The sequence below is a fragment of the Marmota monax genome, unplaced genomic scaffold, assembly GCF_021218885.2.
Source record: "Marmota monax isolate L192 unplaced genomic scaffold, Marmota_monax_Labrador192_F-V1.1 WCK01_AAM20220418_F8-fsc00031, whole genome shotgun sequence".
NCBI lineage: Eukaryota > Metazoa > Chordata > Mammalia > Rodentia > Sciuridae > Marmota > Marmota monax.
In genome coordinates, this window is record NW_026695197.1 from 16,988,920 (window position 1) to 17,008,801 (window position 19,882).

The window sequence follows — 19,882 nt, forward strand, 5'->3', positions numbered from 1 at the left end:
CGACTTATGTTTTGCCATCCATGTTAATCTGATCAGAGTGTGTAATTTTGTTTCTGTTTTTGTGTATGTGTTAGTGTGCCAGCAGGCTCACTTAGAATCTTTATGTGCATATGAAAGATGTTTGTTATTATTTGTTAGGGTCATATGGTTTACTTAAAGTCACTTGTTAGATTAAATTTTACCTTTTTTGTTCATGGATCAGGGGGAGTTTTTCTTTGTTTTCAGATGTATTCTCTTGGTCCATTTCTCTGTTTCTTATGCCACTATCCTTGGTTACTTTTCAGGGGGTTGAGAGGTGGTATTTTCTTTTTCATTTATTTATTTACCTTATTAATAATGGGTTTTTGATTCAGTGTGCCTTGACTTTTGAGAACATGGTTTTTGAACTTTGAGGCACATTTTTAGCTCTTTTTTTGTTGTTGTTTTTGTTGTTTTGTTTTTTATTTAGTGAAGCAGTCTGACCGAATTGCTTAGGTTTTTCATAATTAATTTGCTCAAGATTACTTCAACTCCTTAATATTCTGAATCATTCTCACATGCACTATTTTTATAGGTGTTCTCCTCTGTGCTAGCCTCTGTCTCTTTTTTTCCATGGTTAGTGACTTGTCTGTGAAACCATGTTTTTTGTTTATTTCCACCTTTACCCTTGTAGATCTGTCTGATCACTTCCTCATGGTTTCATTTCCTGCTCCATCTTCTGTGAATCGTGCGTTTTCTTCCTGTGTTTTATACCTTTTCTTTTTCCTCCTAAATTTCACATTGCATTGTTACTGAAATGAGGTTCTCAGTCTTACAGGAACCCTCAAACCAATAGGAAAACCAGTGTCTTAGAGAAGAAGTTTGGAAGGAATTAAAGGCTTTATTCTGTGCTCAAATATAGAATAGAATGTGCTTTGTTAACAACTTATAATCTTAACTCCAGGAGTAGTTGGGGGTTAATGATATAAACAGAAATAATGAGGGAGATTTAGAAGATTATAAATAGAAAGAATATTCCTATGGTTTTCAGGAATGGGCAGAGATCTTGCAAGTACCACCTCTCCTCACTTCTTTCATGATTTGGTGTTTGCAGTTTTGCTATTTGATACATGCCTTTAATCTTAAAGAGGGGAGAGAGGAAGAGCATTGAGGCAAGTGTAGGTCAAGTTAACTTTGTATTGTAGTTTTTAAATGAAAAATTTCCCTAATATTCGACAGTGTCTTCTGACTAGAATCTGACCCAAAATCAAAGCTACTTTAGAGACACAAACAATGTGAACACAGAGGTGCCAAGCCATTTCTTCCCATTCAACCACCCATGCTTACACCCCTCTGTATGCCCAAGAATGGAGATATTGTTTTTAGTAAAAGCCGGCTTCAGGTCCCTGAAGAGTAACCTAGGTGACTGTTATCATAACCCATCTACAAAGCTAGTGACAACTAATAATGTATTGCCCAACTGTGTGGCCTCCAAAATTAGTGATCTTTAGCTAATGAAGAAAAAGGGGCTGGTGTTATAGCTCAGAGGTAGAATGCTTGCCTTGCATGAGTGAGACACTTGGTTAGATCCTCAGCACCACATCAAAATAAAATAAAGTTATAATGTCCACCTACAACTAAAAAATAAATGTGTGTGTGTGTGTGTGTGTGTGTGTGTGTGTGTGTGTGTGTCTTTAAAGAACAAGTGACATCTGGGGATTATCCTCAGTTGGTAGAGTGCTTTCCCAGCATGCACAAGGCCCTGGGTTTCATCCCCAGCAACAACCCCCCCCCCCCAAAAAAAAAATCAAGAGAATCTAAAGGGTTTATTTAGGTTTTCCCACAGTAAGAGCAGCACATCAAGGGACTGTCATAGTCTTACTATATGAGCAGTTTGCATTCTTTAGTCTTCAGTTCTGTTAGAACTAGAAAATCACCTTTGTAAATGTGATTTTTTTGGGTGGGGAGGGTTACTGGGGATTAAACTCAGGGGCACTCAGCCACTGAGCCACGTCCCCAGCCCTATTTTGTGTTTTATTTAGAGACAGGGTCTCACTGAGTTGCTTAGTACCTCGATTTTGCTGAGGCTGGCTTTTGAACCCAGATCCTCCTGCCACAGCCTCCTTAGCTGCTGGGATTATAGGCATGCACCTGGCTTGTTCCATCTTTAATATTAATAATATAGTATGGAAAGTCCCCTGTGTTTCAATAGACTCTACACTTCCTCTCTGAAGTACCAAATTCTATGACCAATTCAGAGTCATGATTAAAAGCAAATGTCCTTTTCATGGAGCACTTGTACTTTTGTTCCTGAGCATGCTTGATCAATCCCGGCTTTGTATTAAATGCAGTAAATCTCTCTCCTGGGTCTTCAAGCACTCTTTTAGATTGTTCTAGCATTTTGTGAGGTTGTGAAGCCTTCAAAATTTAGGAAGTTTCCTGGTAGAATCGGGAGGTAGTCAGGAAGCAAAAAACAAATTAGAAGCTATAGGTATATATATTCAAGCTTTTAAGTGAATATTAGATGCAGGGGCTATAGAATAGAACTACAATAAAAACATTTAAAAGAGGAGATGTGCCCTTTTTAACTGTTTGTTTTTGAGATAGAAAGCTCAGTGCAAAATTTAGATCTCATTATAGAAATTGAAATAAGCTCATGCAAATTAATCTCCATTGCACCCGTAAAAAGGAAATTAAAAGCACTAATGTTGCATGTGGTGTATATACAGTAACATTTCCTAAATATCTTCTGGTTCTAAAACTGGGAATGATATTCAATGCTTCCTTTTCCTCAGGCTACAGTATCATAGGATTCAATTTTGAATCTGATAATGGAGGCATTTTTGTGGTACAATAGCCCACAAAGGAAATGAAGGAAGAAGTAAACAGTCAGATTATTGAAACAGGCAAACTAGACCCCTAGATTAGATGTTCACTTCTGGGCCTCCTTTCTTTGGTAGACAGAAATTAATTGAGCATCTAATTGTGTCCATTTCAGGGGCTCACCATCTCTTAACAGTTTAAATCAACCATTTGATGGTAGCTCATTCTTTGTTTTTTTAATTCAGAAGATGATTTTCTATGCTAATTTGAATGGCATGGGTGGAAAGATGTAAATCTGGAAAATTTTACACTTTTAATTAACAAATTTGTAAGACCGTGTTCTGTGTATGAAGTACTAGAAGCTTGTCTCAAATATTTAGTGCTAGGTATTTGAGTGTCTTCTCATTTCTACTTTTTTTCTGCTCTTAATAAATGGTGAATTTCCATCCAAGTTGTCTGAAAATAAGTCACATTATCATTTCAAGGCCTGGCCACCCTAGAAACAACTCACCCATTTGAAGTATACAGTTCAACAGCTGTTAGTATTATGCACAGTTAACATCCTTGGCCACCATCAACTTTAGGACAAATTTCATCAGCCCCTCAAAACCACTCTGTACCCCTTAACTTATTTTTTTGTAATGCTGGGGATTGAACCCAGGGCCTTGTCCCTTCTAGGTGAGTGCTCTGCCACTGAGCTACATCCCCAGCCCCAATCCCCTTTTAGACATCTGTCCCAGGATCTATTTTTTTGTCCCTCTAATGAGTTTTCTGGCCTTCTTCAGACCCTCCTCATCTTTAGGAAATTCAGCCAAATCTAGTGCAGCATGTACATTGTGGGGGAGCTCAACTCAAGTACTCTTTGCCTGTTTTTTTTCTCAGCAACCCAGTCTTAGAGAACATTTGTATAAGTACTTATTGACATTAGGAAAAAGCAACTGCGTCCAGAGTGGAGGCTGGAGAGATGTGGAAATACATGAACAAAGCAACTCACAGCTGTTGTGCATCCACCAATCACTGTCCCTAAGTTGGCATAGCACCCCATTGCTTGCAAAGTGCTTCCCAGGCTTTGCCCCATGTGAGATACAGAGCACCAAACCAGACCCTCTAACTGTGGGTGGGTGTGAAGATCATAAGACATGGGCAAGTCAGTATACCACATAGATCTTTCTATAGATAGACAGACAGACAGACAGATATGGGCTAGATTAGCTTTATTTATAGCAGGCCTATGGATATTCAGAAATTACAAGGTATAATCTATGGGATACACTACTCCTGTTGCAGCAAAATTTTAAGCATTCTTTTTTTTTTAATGTTCATTTTATTTATTTATTTTTATGTGGTACTGAGGATCAAACCCAGTACCTCACACCTGCTAGGCAAGCACTCTACCACTGAGCCACAACCCCAGCCCCAGGTGACTCATTTTTTGAAGGAAGTCTAGCCAGTCATTATTCAAAATAGTCACTAACATTGTGTGAGACTAGACTTGAAGAATTGTGAGATACACCATTTATTTGTTATCATGGCAATTAAGGAAGACCATATAGCAAACCACAGCTGTTTGGTTTTGGCTAATTTGGCAGTCAGGTTTTGGCAAGTTAAAATAACTCTTTTGATCTAAAGAGAACATAAAGAGGTAGAGCAGAGAGTGAAGAGAAATTCATAAAGGGGGAAAAAATCAGGCCCAGGATCTGGGGTTCTGCTCCCAATCTTGCTTCTTCCTAATGTTCTTCTGAATCAGGAGTTCCTGACACTCAATGGTCTCCACGTACCTTTTAGGCTCTAAAATTCCTGAATCCAAACTCCAAGCATGGGTATGAGAATTTTTTTTTTTTTGATAACTCATTTCTTTGTGTTTTTGGTTTTTTTGCCTCTTAATCACAGAATAGAAGCTTTTATTTCAGCAATAAAAAGAATGAAATAAGTGAAATCTATAATGATTAACATTAGGCATGCACCTCTACCTGAAATTGCTGTTGGTTTGTTGTTGGTTTTTGTTTGTTTGTTTGTTTTTGCAGGTTTCCCTCTCAGTTCTTTTCTTTTAAATTGATTTTATTTTTTAAAATACACAACAGTGGAGACTATTACAATTCTTATTACACATATAAAGCACAAGTTTTCATATCTTTGTATAAAGTATGTTCATGCCAATTCATGTCTTTATACATGTTTTTTTTAAATATTTTATTAGTTGTTGGTGGACCTTTATTTACTTTTATGTGGCGCTGAGAATTGAACCCAGTGCCTCACACATGCTAGGCAAGTGCTCCACCACTGAGCCACAACCCCACCCCATATACTTGTTTTTTTTTTTTTTTTTTTTGCATTACAATTCTTATTATACATATATATGGATATGAGAATTTGTACATTTAGAAACATAGAATATCAATCTTATTTCTTTCTGCTTATGAGCAGTTATATTTTTCTTCTGAAAACTTGATTTGGACTGAATGTTATAATGATGTCATCTTTATTATGCAAACAAAATCACTTTGGAACTTTCTAAATTTCATCAAGTGCTTCCCTCTCCTACTACACTAGATGGCACTATTGGTGAAGAGAATCAAATTTTTTAAAAAAAGGAAGCCTTTGATGGCCAATACTAATTCGAAAAGGACCTACTTTACAGTATCTTAGACTGGGATTCAAATTTGGACTAGAGAAAGACTCATCATAAATCTATATTGAAGACAATTTTAAAATAGGACTTTCAGAAATGCTTTGAACAATGTGATATGACCTGCCAAGGGATTACTTTGAAGGAGAAAACATTCTTTTAAATGTGCTGTGAACCTCACTGATCCAAGAGTTCCAAATCCTTGCATTCAACCAACCGAGGACCAAAAATATTTAGGACAAAAATTGTCTTTACTATACGAGAACAGACCTTTATCTTGTCATTAACCCCTAAACAGTACAATAAAACAATTTCCATAGCATTACATGGTATTAGTTATTAAAAGTGGTCTAAAGATGAGTCGGAACACATAGAAGTATGCGTGTGGGTTATAGGCAAATATTACATCATTATATATAAGGGACTTGAGCATTCGCAAATTTTGGCATCTATGGCAGGTAGATGAGTGTCGGGGGAGGGAGACTTGGAGTCAATCCTCTATCAATACCTGGGGTCAACTTCATTAAGTCTGACAAATTTGTTCAAAAACAATTTATTACTTTAAAAAAATACTTCACTTTTTAGAGAATTTTGTGTTCAGAGCAAAATTGAGCAGAGTTCTCAATACCTCCTGCCACTGCCTTTTCTCCATTGTCAACATCCTGTTGATCTATCAATGAATTTACCCTGACACATTATTATTGTCCAAAGTCCATTTTGCATTATGGTTACTCTTGGTGTTTGTTACACATATTCTGTAGGTTTGGACAAATGACATGTATCTATTATTATAGTATCATCTAACAGAATAGTTTTTCTGCCCTAAAAATCTTGAGTTCCTCCTGTTCATCGCTCCCTCCTTCAAGCCCCTGGAAATCCCTGATTCATCAACTGTCTTCATAATTTTGCCTTTTCTAGAATGCCTTGGAGCTGGAATCACACAGTATGTAGACTTTTTTTGAATTGGCTTCTTTCACTTACTAATATGCATCTATATTTCCTTCATGCCTTTTCATGGCTTGATAACTCATTTTCTTCTTTGCACTGAAAAATATTCTCTTGTTTGGATGTGCCATAGTTTACTTATTCCTTTACCTATTGAAGGACATTTTGGTTGCTTCCAAGTTTGGGGTATTAATGAGTAAGCTGTTATAAACATCTGTAAGCAGATTGATTTGTGAACATAGGCTTTCGGTTCATTTGGGTGATGCTAAGGAGTGTGACTGTTGACTCAGATGCTAAGAGTACATTTGGTCTTTGAAGAAAGTGCCAAACTCTTCCAAAGTGGTTGCACTGTTTTGCATCCCCACCAGCACATTCTTTTTTTTTTTTTTTTCTTTTCTTTTTATTTTTTTTTATTTTTTTTAATTTTTTTTAATTTTTTATTGTGGGTTGTTCAAAACATTACAAATTTCTTGACATATCATATTCCACACTTTGATTCTAGTGGGTTATGAACTCCCACCTTCACCCCATACACAGATTGCAGATTCACATCAGTTACACATCCATTGATTTACAAATTGCCATACTAGTGTCTGTTGTGCTCCGCTGCCTTTCCCATCATCCACCCTCCCCCCTCCCCACCTCTCCCCTCCCCTCCCCTCCTCTCTCTCTACCCCCTCCACTGTATAACCCTGAGGGTCTCCTTCCATTACCGTGCAATTTACCTTCTCTCTCCCTTTCCCTCCCACCTCTCATCCCTGTTAAATGTTAATCTTCTTCTCCTGTTCTTCGTCCCTACTCTGTTCTTAGTTACTTTCCTTATATCAAAGAAGACATTTGGCATTTGTTTTTTAGGGATTGGCTAGCTTCACTTAGCATAATCTGCTCTAATGCCATCCATTTCCCTGTAAATTCTATGATTTTGTCATTTTTTAATGCAGAGTAATACTCCATTGTGTATAAATGCCACATTTTTTTTATCCATTCGTCTATTGAAGGGCATCTAGGTTGGTTCCACAGTCTTGCTATTGTGAACTGTGCTGCTATGAACATCGATGTAGCAGTGTCCCTGTAGCATGCTCTTTTTAGGTCTTTAGGGAATAGACCAAGAAGGGGAATAGCTGGGTCAAATGGTGGCTCCATTCCCAGCTTTCCAAGAAATCTCCATACTGCTTTCCAAATTGGCTGCACCAATCTGCAGTCCCACCAGCAATGTACAAGTGTACCCTTTTCCCCACATCCTCGCCAGCACTTGTTGTTGTTTGACTTCCTAATGGCTGCCAATCTTACTGGAGTGAGATGGTATCTTAGGGTGGTTTTGATTTGCATTTCTCTGACAGCTAGAGATGTTGAGCATTTTTTCATGTACTTGTTGATTGACTGTATGTCCTCCTCTGTGAAGTGTCTGTTCAGGTCCTTGGCCCATTTGTTGATTGGGTTGTTTGTTCTCTTATTGTCTAATTTTTTGAGTTCTTTGTATACTCTGGATATTAGGGCTCTATCTGAAGTGTGAGGAGTAAAGATTTGTTCCCAGGATGTAGGCTCCCTATTTACCTCTCTTATTGTTTCTTTTGCTGAGAAAAAACTTCTTAGTTTGAGTAAGTCCCATTTGTTGATTCTAGTTATTAACTTTTGTGCTATGGGTGTCCTATTGAGGAATTTGGAGCCCGACCCCACCGACTGTAGATCGTAGCCAACTTTTTCTTCTATCAGACGGCGCGTCTCTGATTTGATATCAAGTTCCTTGATCCATTTTGAATTCACTTTTGTGCATGGCGAGAGAAAGGGATTCAGTTTCATTTTGTTGCATATGGATTTCCAGTTTTCCCAGCACCATTTGTTGAAGATGCTATCCTTCCTCCATTGCATGCTTTTAGCCCCTTTATCAAATATAAGATAGTTGTAGTTTTGTGGATTGGTTTCTGTGTCCTCTATTCTGTACCATTGGTCCACACGCCTGTTTTGGTACCAGTACCATGCTGTTTTTGTTACTATTGCTCTGTAGTATAGTTTGAAGTCTGGTATCGCTATACCGCCTGATTCACACTTCTTGCTTAGCATTGTTTTTGCTATTCTGGGTCTTTTATTTTTCCATATGAATTTCATGATTGCTTTCTCTATTTCTACAAGAAATGCCATTGGGATTTTGATTGGCATTGCATTAAACCTATAGAGAACTTTTGGTAATATCGCCATTTTGATGATGTTAGTTCTGCCTATCCATGAACAGGGTATATTTTTCCATCTTCTAAGATCTTCTTCTATTTCTCTCTTTAGGGTTCTGTAGTTTTCATTGTATAAGTCTTTCACCTCTTTTGTTAGGTTGATTCCCAAGTATTTTATTTTTTTTGAAGATATTTTGAATGGAGTGGTTGTCCTCATTTCCATTTCAGAGGATTTGTCGCTGATATACAGGAATGCCTTTGATTTATGCGTGTTGATTTTAAATCCTGCCACTTTGCTGAATTCATTTATTAGCTCTAATAGTTTCTTTGTAGAGCCTTTTGGGTCTGCTAGATATAGAATCATATCATCTGCAAATAGTGATAATTTAATTTCTTCTTTTCCTATTTTTATGCCTTTAATTTCTTTCGTCTGTCTAATTGCTCTGGCCAGTGTTTCGAGAACCCACCAGCACATTCTTGTCAGCATTTGATGTTGTCTGTGTTTTGGGTTTTTCATTGTTATTTTAATTTGCCATTCCTTGATGACATATGATATTATATTTTCATTTGCTTATTTGCCATCTAATATATCTTCTTTTATGAGGTATCAGTGTTTCAGAGACCTGAACTCTGGACCGAAGTGATCTCAGGGGTTCTCATGCACTGATGCTTGTGATCCCACAGGAGGGGTTTCATCAAGTCACACAGAGTACAGACAGGAGTTTATTAGAAAGAGTGAGAGTATAGATACCCAGTACAGGCACCAAATGGACCAGCTCTCAGGAAAAAAGGCATAGCTCCTGTAGAGTCTGGGGTTTTTAATAATAAAAAAACAAAACCTTCCAAGAATGAGAATGTGGGAATTTCTAACTATGGCTGATATAGTTATCAAAAAAAGACTCAAACTAAAGAATGTAATTTCGGGATATCAGAGTTAAAAATGAGATCCTAAAAGCTTCCAGGGAAATGTGAAGTTTGGTTGAAATCTGACTTTATGCATTTTAAGTTTGTTTTAAAGGTTTCTTGGTACACAGGGAACCATACCCTAAGCTGATGTGTAAACAAGCAAGTAAGTACTGCATGAGTAGTTGGGTCTCGTACCAAGCATTGAAGTTCAACGAATCACAAGCAGCCAGTTCCAGCTGTGTTCACGTAAGGCACATGCAAGCTGAAACCAATGGGCTTTCTCTGTAAATCACTTCCATTTTCTGTACATCACTTCTTTTTCTCTAGTATAACCTCCCGTATGGTGAGGTGGGGGACATTCTGAACCATTTTTTGATCCAGACTGCTGATAGATTCTGGAATCATTAAGAAAAATCATTAAGAAAAATCTGCAAAACTGGATTTGTTGTAGCTTTGTCCTTTTAATAGAAGTGTGTAGGGGAAGGGGACCCATTACATGCAAGCATCAGATAAAATATGATAATATCATGACCTTGGGATTTTTTTTTTTTTTGGCACTGGGGATTGAACCCAGGGGTGCTTAACCACTGAGCCACACCCCAAGCCCTTTTTATTTTGAGACAGGGTCTTGCATAGTTGCTCAGGCCTCACTAAGTTGCTGAGGCTGGTCTTGAACTTGTTATCCTCCTGCCTCAGCCTCCCAAGTCACTGGGAGTACAGGCCTGTGCCATTGTGCCTGGCTCCTTGTCATGCCCTTTCAAATGATCAAATTTAAAGATAAAACATTTTCAGGCATGCAAATATTTAACAATATTTACTTTACATCAATCTTTACTCAAAAGAATGTGTGCTATTAAAACAATGGAGTGACCAGAAAAGGGAAACCTGAGTTTTTAGGGAATCTGACTAAGGAAAGTTACAAAGGAAATTGTAGCGTCAGTCCATACAACAAGCTCATCCAGGAGCACAGATGGAAGGCAGAGGCTCCAGGAGGGAGGCCATGGAGGGGCTGGGGGTGCAATGAACACATTATCTGATGTAATCAATGGTGGGGAAAGTGACATAACTTGTTGGTGTTTGGTAACTAGTAATAGTATGTGGAAAGTAACCCAATAAAAATGAAGTAATTACTCATTCAAAAAGAATTGTTGCAGCTGGCTGTGGTGGCGCACACCTGTAATCCCAATGGCTCAGAAAGCTGAGGCAGGAGGATAGAGAGTTCAAAACCAGCCTCAGCAACTTAGCAAGGCCCTAAGCAACTCAGCAAGACCCTGTCTCTAAATAAAATGCAAATAAGGGCTGGGGATGTGGCTCAGTGGCTAAGTACCCCTAGGGTTCAATCCCTAGTGTTCCCCACTCCCCAAAATATTGTTGTATGGGAAAGGAAGATAATCATAGAAATATTTGGCTCAACAGTTGAAAGGAAAGTGACCACAACACTCGGAGCAACCAAGAGAGCTTTATTGCAGCAGTGCAAAAGAGGAGAAAAAGAGAGAGAGAGAAAGAAGGGTGGGGGAAGAGGAAAGAGAAGAGGATAGATGAAGAGGGAGAGAGCAAGAAAGAGAGAGCGAGAGAGAGAGAGAGAGAGAGAGAGAGAGAGGCCCAGCAGGAGGGAGTTTTTATAGCCCAAATCTAATGGGGTCTCTGGGTCTGCAAGCTGCCTTGTTGGCACAAGGGGGTTAAGTGTTTGGCCTTGAGCGGCTGGTTGAGTTTTCAGCCTTGAGCGGGGGCTTGGGCGTTTGGGCTTGAAGCAAACAGGTGATAAAGAACCAGCCAGAGGGTTTGAGAAGCCAGGTCATCCTGCAGCTTTGTTTGGCATGCCCTGAAGACAACCTACTCAGCCTGTCCTGCACCTAACAACAGTGAGTGATATTTACCTGATCCTAATAATACAATAACTGAATATTGATTTAAGTATAAGGGAAAGATAGGATAAGAAGGGTATAAAACAGCTTAATTCTCTTCTACCCAAACAGGAAGTGAATAGTTTACACCTAAATCATATGTCATAAAATTGTGACATTATTTAGTTGTATGGGATTAAATATCAGCAGAAATGACTAAAATAATTAAGGTAATTCTCTCTAGGGAGTAAGAGTGAGTGGTGAGGTAATGGAATGGGGAAGATTTGCTTTTCTTTCAAGTTTTATAGTAGTATATTATTTTCATCCTTAAAAGGAAGGAAATTTTGGCACATGGCACAACATGGATAGACCTTGAGGACATTACGTTAAGTGAAATAAGCCAAACACAAAAAGGCAAACACCTTGTGAGTCTACTTACATGAGGGACTCAGAATAAGCACACCCACAAAAGCAGAAAGTGGAAGGATGGTTGTCAGGGGCTGAGGGGGTGGGGAATGTAGAATTCATGTTTAGGGGCAGAGTGTCAGTTGGGAAAGATGAAAAGGTTCTGGAGGTGGATGGTGGGGATGGTTGTGCAACTGCGTGAATACGATTAATGTCACTGAATTGTACACTTACAATTGCTAAGATGGTAAACCTTATGTTACATACATTTTACCACAATAAAGACTACCATAAAAATTATTACTATTTAATTTTTAAATAATTATATGCATGTTTATTACAAAATTATTTTTTAGGAAGTTCTCAATTGTGTGTGTGTGTGCAGGCACACACACACACAAACACACATAAGTGTTTGTATATATATTTCATGACAAATTTTGGGACTTTAATTTTTTCCAGTTCTCCTCTGTGTTCTCTTTATATACAGTTATTTTCAATTAAAGGAAGTATCAAACGAAGTATTTTGTGATGCATTTCAGGAGAATTTGTGATACCAGATTATTAAACACAGCACATTAACACTGGGAATAAAGGTACACATGCATCTGGTTTGAATAAGGACTTTATTATGCTGGAATTTCTGTTGTATGGCCTCTGATGTCCTCAGCATGCAGTCTAGCCACGCAGTCACCCCTGGATGGTTTATTGGAGTTCTTCTCTGCACTTGTGCAGAGACTGGGTGGGACTCTGAGCAAATTAAAGATATAGTGGCAGGTAAGTGCAGGTTGTCACAGCTGATTTCTGGCTCATGGGTTTATTTTTATAATCACTTTCCTTAACCTGGTCCAAATAGCAGGAGTGTATTTGTCTCTTCCTAGTTGTAAGCAATAAAAGGCCAATTAGCTTGACAGGAAGTTCAACTGGTAAAGTGCAATCCTAATTCAAATCATTGTCCCTGAAGTTTATAATTCAGAAAGCAGCTTTGAGAAGAAAAAGACAGTGGAAAACAACTTTATATATCCTTAGAGACTTCAGTGTGCTCCCAGCCTTTATGTCATGCCTCTTGGTTTGACAGGTTGCTGTTACCTTCAAGGGTTTATTGCTATAAAAGCCGGGTTAGGTCTTGTCATCCCATCTAAATTTTCTTCTTTGTTCACAGTGCGAGATGAGGATGGAAGCACGCCGAAAAAATCTTCTCATTTTGATTTTGCATTACTTAACACAAGAAGGGTATGTCACATTATGAACATTACAGAGATGATCCTCTCTTTCTCTGACCTCTGCTTTTCCAGCTACAATTAAAAGAGCAGGTTCATATTTATAGAAAAATTGAGTAGAACCTAGAGTCCCCACACACCCACTCCTTCCCCTGTCTTCCTTTATCATTAATGTTATTATTTTTTTGTGGTTTTGGGGTTTGTGCATGCCAGGCAAGCTTATTATTATTATTGCTGTGCTGGGGATCAAACCCAGGGCCTCTAAGAAGGGGCACTACTACTGAGCTACATTCCCAACCCGCCTATTAATATCTCGAATTGACAGGGTACATTTGTTAATGAACCAATTTTGATACATTGTTATTAGCTAAAGTCCATAGTTCACATCAGGTTTACTCTCTGTTGTACAGTTCTGAGATTTTTTTTGTGGGGGGGGAGTACCAGAGATTGAACTCAGGGGCACTCGACCACTGAGCCACATCCCAGCCCTATTTAGAGACAGGGTTTCACTGAGTTGTTTAGTACCACTTTTGCTGAGGCTGGCTTTGAACTCGCAATCCTCCTTCCTTAGCCTCCCAAGCTGTTATGATTACAGGCTTGCACCAGTGTGCCTCACTTAGTTCTGTGTTTCAACAGATATGGAGTGACATGCATCCATGATGACATTGTCATACAGAATTATTTTGCTGCCCTAAAAATCCTCTATGTTCCACCTATTCTCCCTTCTTGTCGTCCTACCCGATAAATAAGACATACTTATATTGTCTCACTTACCTACATATTTTTCACATTATGCATTGAAAACTTTATTGACAGATCTACTTAGTACACAAAATACTTCTCCTTTCCTCTACAGGTTTAAAGATAGCGTAGAAATGCAATGACTGTCTTCTTAATTATTTTTTTCCTTAAAATATTGGAGATTTGTTTTTGATTCAGGGTCACCTCTGAAAAATCAAAATATGTGTGGGCCATGTTTTTTGAGATTTTTTTTTAAAGGTAGTCTTTTAAAATAAAAAAATGAAATTTCTGTAAGTATATTTAAGCATTCTTTTATTATTTAAGTCACTGAAAAACTCGAGGTTTCGTTTTTGGTTTTATTTAAATTTAAGATGCATGCATGTTGGTCACTAATTTTAACTCTACACCTTGAACAAACTTTGTTGCTGACTTACTTTTTTTCTCTTAATTGACAATGTTGTAAGCTGTTTAATTGTGTAAGCTGTTTAACTGCAAAATGTGACTTAATATCAAAATTTTGATAATGACTTTTCTCCCCTAGTAAAGGTGATGAAATTACTACAATGTCTTTAACACAAAAACATCCACCACCCTCACTTATATGAAACACAGTTTTATCAGACATTGCTTTTTGATGTTTAGAATCTAAATTTTATTGAGAAAATGGTTCATTCTGTTTTAGTCAGCTTTTTCACTGCTATGACTAAAAAACCCAACCAGAACAACTATAGAGGAGGAAAAGTTTATTTAAGGGCTCAGAGTTTCAGAGATCTCAGTCCATAGACAGCCATTTTCATTCCCCAGGGGCCCCAATGAGGCTAAACGTCATGGTGGTAGAACAAGGCAAAGGGAACCAGCTCACATGATGATTAGAAAGCAGAGACAGAGAGAGGTCCCCACTTGCCAGATACCAGTATATACCCCAAAGCCACTTGCCAATTCCCACCTCCTCCAGCCACACCTACCACTGCAGTTACCACTCAGTTAATCCCTATCAGGGGATTAATTCACTGATTGGGTTAAGACTCTCATAACCCAGTCACTTCTCCTCTGAACCTTCTTGCATTGTCTCACATGTGAACTTTCACATCCAAATCATAAAAATTCTTTCCCCATCACCAACAGTCTTAAACCAGAGAAATGAGTGGGCCGGCCATCAACTGATGCTCAACAGCTGAATTTCTGTATCCACTCATAGCATTAGGGAGAAAGCAATAAGCTGAGAAGAACAGGCCTGGATTTCAGTCCTTTCTATGTCGCCATTTGCAATGTGAGGATATTCTTGAAATTGATGAGCCAAGCAGTATGAGATGGTCCACGGGTTGTTCTGAGTTATTCTCCAGTCCCTAAGGAAAGCAAATCTAAGGGCAGCACAGGAGAAAGTGCCAGGCATGAGTATGTGGCTCATTAAGGTAGGGAAAGCTTCCTAGCTAAGTGCACAGACTTTGGAGCCAGACTTTGGGTTTTGTGTGTGGTGCTGATTGAACTCAAGTCATCACACATGTGAGGCAAGCTCTCTACCACCAAGCTACATCCCCTGCCCTTTCAAATATTTTTATTTTGAGACAGGTTCTCACTAAGTTGTTGAGGCTGGCCTGGAACTTGTGATCTTCCTACCTCTGTCTCCTGAGCAGCTGTGATTATAGGCATGTGGCACCATGGCCAGCAGAAGCCAGTCCATTTTTATGTTAAATGCCTGCTCTATTCTTTGCTAATCTATCTTTGCTATTATTTGTTAATCTAGTTACTTAGTCCAAGATCACATGTTTAATGAGAATTAAATATGTGCCATGCTTAGAATAGAATAGTACCTGACACAAAGTAAGCTCCTATGAGCATTTGCTATTTTTACTATAGAGGAGATGGGTTTGGATTTTATTATTTTTATATATAACATGGTTTGAAACATATAGAATGAGGATTTGGTCCATTTTACATCATCTTTTGATGGACTATCAGTTCTATCTAAAGAACCCAGAAGTGTGTAGAACATTGGAAACAATAATTTTGTTAATAAGTATTACTTAAATTAATATGGTACTCAGGTGAACTTAGGTTAAACTAAGGTAAACAAGCCCCCTTATTTCAGGTCTTCTCAAACCATCTAATTTGCTATGTGCAGTGGGAATATCTGTGCTAACATATTAGGTATTTAGGGTTCTGCAAACCAACTTGGCCAAGGAACACTTTTTTTTTTTTCCTGAGACTATTTTAGAGTCTAGTTTTCTATGGAACTCTTTGAGAATGCTGTCTTTGCAGATTAATTGACTCATATGAAACTTAGACTCATCATGCTAGGTCTTAGAACTATGAGCATAATATTAACAGTTGTTCAATAAACGTTATCTGAGTAACCACTGAGGAACTTACTAGAATGTAGATGGGTAGAAGAGAAAGCAAGACAAATATATTTACACAGAAAATCCCTGATTTTTATTGCAATGTATGTTGCATTCAAGAAATTGTCTAGGAAATAAGAGCTGTAGAAACAAAAAGACTAGTAAGTCAGTACAACTAACCCTTTTTCAATTTTTATTATGGCCAGAATTTACTGTATACTGCTTAAAACATATGCATTTCCCCAATTTGCCACTAGATGGCGCTTTGAATATCAAATCAATGAAAATTCTACTTGAGCTGATCATTTTCCTGAGACCTGCAGGGAAATGGGTGAAAGAGTGGGTTATCAAGATGAAAAGTGAACAATTGGTATTTTAAAGGACATGTCAATGTAAAGAAAAAAAAAAATATATATATATATATATATATATATATATATATATATATATATATCTCCTAAATGAAGTTCTGGGAATTCAGCAAAGAGAACAGATTATTGTGGATTGGAATGACCAACCGGGAAAAGTCTTGCAGAGGTGATGTGATCAGGATTTGATAAATATGTAGAATATACATAGACAAGTGTGACGGGAAGAGGTGCAGAGGAAGAAGGGACATGGCACAAGTGGAACCCTTAAAGGCCAGCATTTGAATCTGCAAGTGGGAATTAGTGAAGGCAGACTCTGGAGGTCATGGATGCTGGTCTTCAGTCCCACACATCCAGCCTCTGGGGCCTGAATGATGTGACAGCCTTCCTCCTGCATCTGGTTCAGTCTTACTTGCTACGGTCCACTCGTGCCCACTGCTCTTTCCGATATTCTGTCCTGTCACTCTGTTGACTAAGAACCCAAGTGGCACCATGACAGAACTCATTCCAGCTCAAAGAATATATCAGAAACCCGCAGAAGCAAATTTGTTCCTCTGATCATTAGCCTAGGAAGCATGGGGCCTGCAGTCATCTTTTCTAGAAAATTTTAAGTCAAAATTCCACAATCCTAGAAATAGTTCAGAATGCAATGTGATTTAGTAAGGACTACAAGCAACCTAAAGTGCATGTCCTTAGCTTCCTTCTTTGTTTATTTATTGCTTTACAGGTGCATACATGAACTTAGTCATTTTAAAAAACAGAAAGATGTTGAATCATCTCTGAGCATCTTTTGACTTATCTGTATTTTCTAGTTGTTTCCTAAATGGACATGTATTACTTTATACTAAACAAAAATTATTTATTTTAAAAACATATTTTGTTTTCAATCCCTGTAAAATGGGAATTAGGACACAGCATAGTATATAGGCTGACTAACTCCCCAGTCAACTGACTGACTGTGGTTTGTGAATTCTTTAAAATTAGCTTGAGAGCCAGGCACAGTGGTGCACACCTATAATTCTAGCAACTTGGAAGGTTGAGACAGAAGGCCAGCTTCAACAATTTAATGAGACCCACAGCAACTCATTGAGATGCTATCTCAAAATAAAAAATTAAAAGAGCCAGGGATGTGGCTCAGTGGTAAAACACCTCTGGGTTCAATTCCTAGTACAAAAAAAAAATAGCTTGAGAGAGATAAATACATTTAAAAGTCATTGGCAATAATCATGGCAACCTCTTTAAAGAATAAATTTTCTAATTGACCTGAATCTTGTGGAGAGAAGAGGACATAATAAAAAAAAAAAAAAGTTTGCCTTCCCAGGTTTGAATCAAAGAGAAAGAACTCTAACCTGCAGCAGGGATTCTAGTTTTTTTTAATTGTTTTTTAGCTTTATTTGGACCCCATACTTTAATTTTATTTATTTATTTTTATGTGGTGCTGAGGATGGAATCCAGGGCCCTGCATGTGCAAGGTGAGCGCTCTACCACTGAGCCACAACCCCAGCCCCTCCCTGTAGCAGGAATTCTTAACCTGAGGTCCTTGGATAAGACCTTGAAAATGTATAGTAATTTATGTGTATTTGCACATGTGAAAACTTTTTAAGAGAAAATCATTAGTTTAAAAAAGCAATTAATAACTAAGAATTGAGACCTGGAGAGACATTCTACTTTCAGAGGTTTTTGAGTCCTTGCTTCTCATGGTATCCACTAACGTTGGACAGTCTTACCACAAAACAAGTCAAAAATGACAGTTCAGAACAGTGGTGATGAAGCTACTTACACGTGGAAGCACCTTTCGTGTAATGTTTGACTAACTCAAATTATTGGAAATAACTCGTCCAAGCAGATGACATCTTCTCACACTAAATTTCTTCAGTGATGCTTATTGACATATGCTTGGGATTTCCTTCAGGGCTCATGACACATTGCTTTGAAATGTCCTAATGGAGACAAATCTTCCTTTTGGGGTTGAATTTGGATTTTAACAATTTCCAAATATTACCAAAAATGAATACTGGTAAATAAACAGGTAGGAAATTTAGGCAAACCCATTTTTGGCTGAAGATGAATAAAAGTAATTTATAAGACATTTAGTTGACTCACTTATTTGACTTTAAAGCAAATTAAAATTTTTTGAGCAACGATGACATCGTTCGTGTAAGTATGAAGCTTCCAGAGGCAACTGTTTTGAAAGACATATTTGGATAAACTTAATAAACTAAGGTCCTTACTCTCTAGAAAAACCTCATATATTCTAGTTTTCATCTGCTGATCTATTTAAGGCTTACTCTCTGTATTGAGTCTCTTTGGACTTGTAATGCCTATTTTCCTTTGTTTTTTGTACCCAAAGTTAATTATTTTTTCTTCTATAAAACTACCAGATATATTGATGCAGCCAATGCTTTGGAGCAAGAAACCAAACTGGGGTTACGACGCTTTGAAGTTTGTGACAACATTGATCTTGAAACTATTTTGATGGAATATGAGAGTTATTATTTTGTAAAATTCCAGAAATACCCAAAAATTGTTAAAAAGGCATCAGATACAGGTACATGACTATTTTCTAGATATAAGTTTTTTATTGCATCGTTGTCAGATAGATGGCACTCTGCACCCTGCACTGTAAAGGAGACCAGAAAGATCATGCAGCCTCTTGATCCAGAGCAGACAACCTGTACACGACCATCTGGATACTGACGTCCCTTTAGTCATGTCGGCATTTGTTTGAGGAATGTATGTTTTAGGACAATGAAAGCAAAACCCAAGAGTACCGCAGGTGCTCTTTATAAGACCAGCATTAATTTCTGCAGAGACAGAGTGGGCTTTTGGAAGAGGATGAATGACAAAGACTTTTTCTTGTTAGGAAGACCTATTATCTATCTTGAAAATAACATGAAAATGAGTATTGGTGAAGCTAATAGCTCATGTATAGATAATGAAATGCTTTTGAAAGCCATCAATCCAGATAATGATCAATATAATGCAAAGACCTGATATAGGTTAGCATTCAAGGAGGTTGGCTGGAGGGGAGATCTAAAACCAGGGCTCTAGGTTTTGTAGTAACATTGACTTAGAAGTCTATAAGTGGGGGGAAGTAATTATAAACCAAGGGAGATCATTGTCCTGTTTACAAGGCACTTGTTAAGCCACAGACTTTAACATTTCATGTAGGGACCAGGAAACCAAGAGGAACGTCATTTAAAAATAGCCAAGCCTGAATCTCAGAGCTGGAAGAGGTCTGAGAGGTATTTTGTCTGAGCTTCCTTCCAATGCAGGGTTCAGAGCTTGGATTTCTTGGCCATTTGTTAGGTATGGACCTTGAGTTAGCCTTGCCTCCTAAGCACAGGGCTGCTAGGACTGTAAGACACATGATCTGATTTCTAGATGGCTGGCTGTCATCCTGGTCCCCACATTCTCCTGTGATCTTGCACACCGTGTTTTGATTTTAAGGTAAACTAGGAGAGTATAACTTATGTGTTTCTTACCAGACTCACATAATTTTCATGAGGTTCCTCTGCACCCCAGCAAATAGATGTAAGTTT

General features: G+C 38.0%; 1 protein-coding gene across 1 annotated transcript in view; it reads left to right on the forward strand.

Moving 5' to 3' along the window:
* Katnal2 (katanin catalytic subunit A1 like 2) overlaps positions 1-19,882 on the forward strand; it is a 114,686-nt gene that overhangs the window by 58,517 nt on the left and 36,287 nt on the right. Inside the window, exons 2-3 of the mRNA XM_046428471.2 lie at positions 12,835-12,905; positions 18,722-18,888. Coding sequence (XP_046284427.1) covers positions 12,835-12,905; positions 18,722-18,888 — 238 coding nt within the window. The remainder of the gene's footprint in view (positions 1-12,834; positions 12,906-18,721; positions 18,889-19,882) is intronic.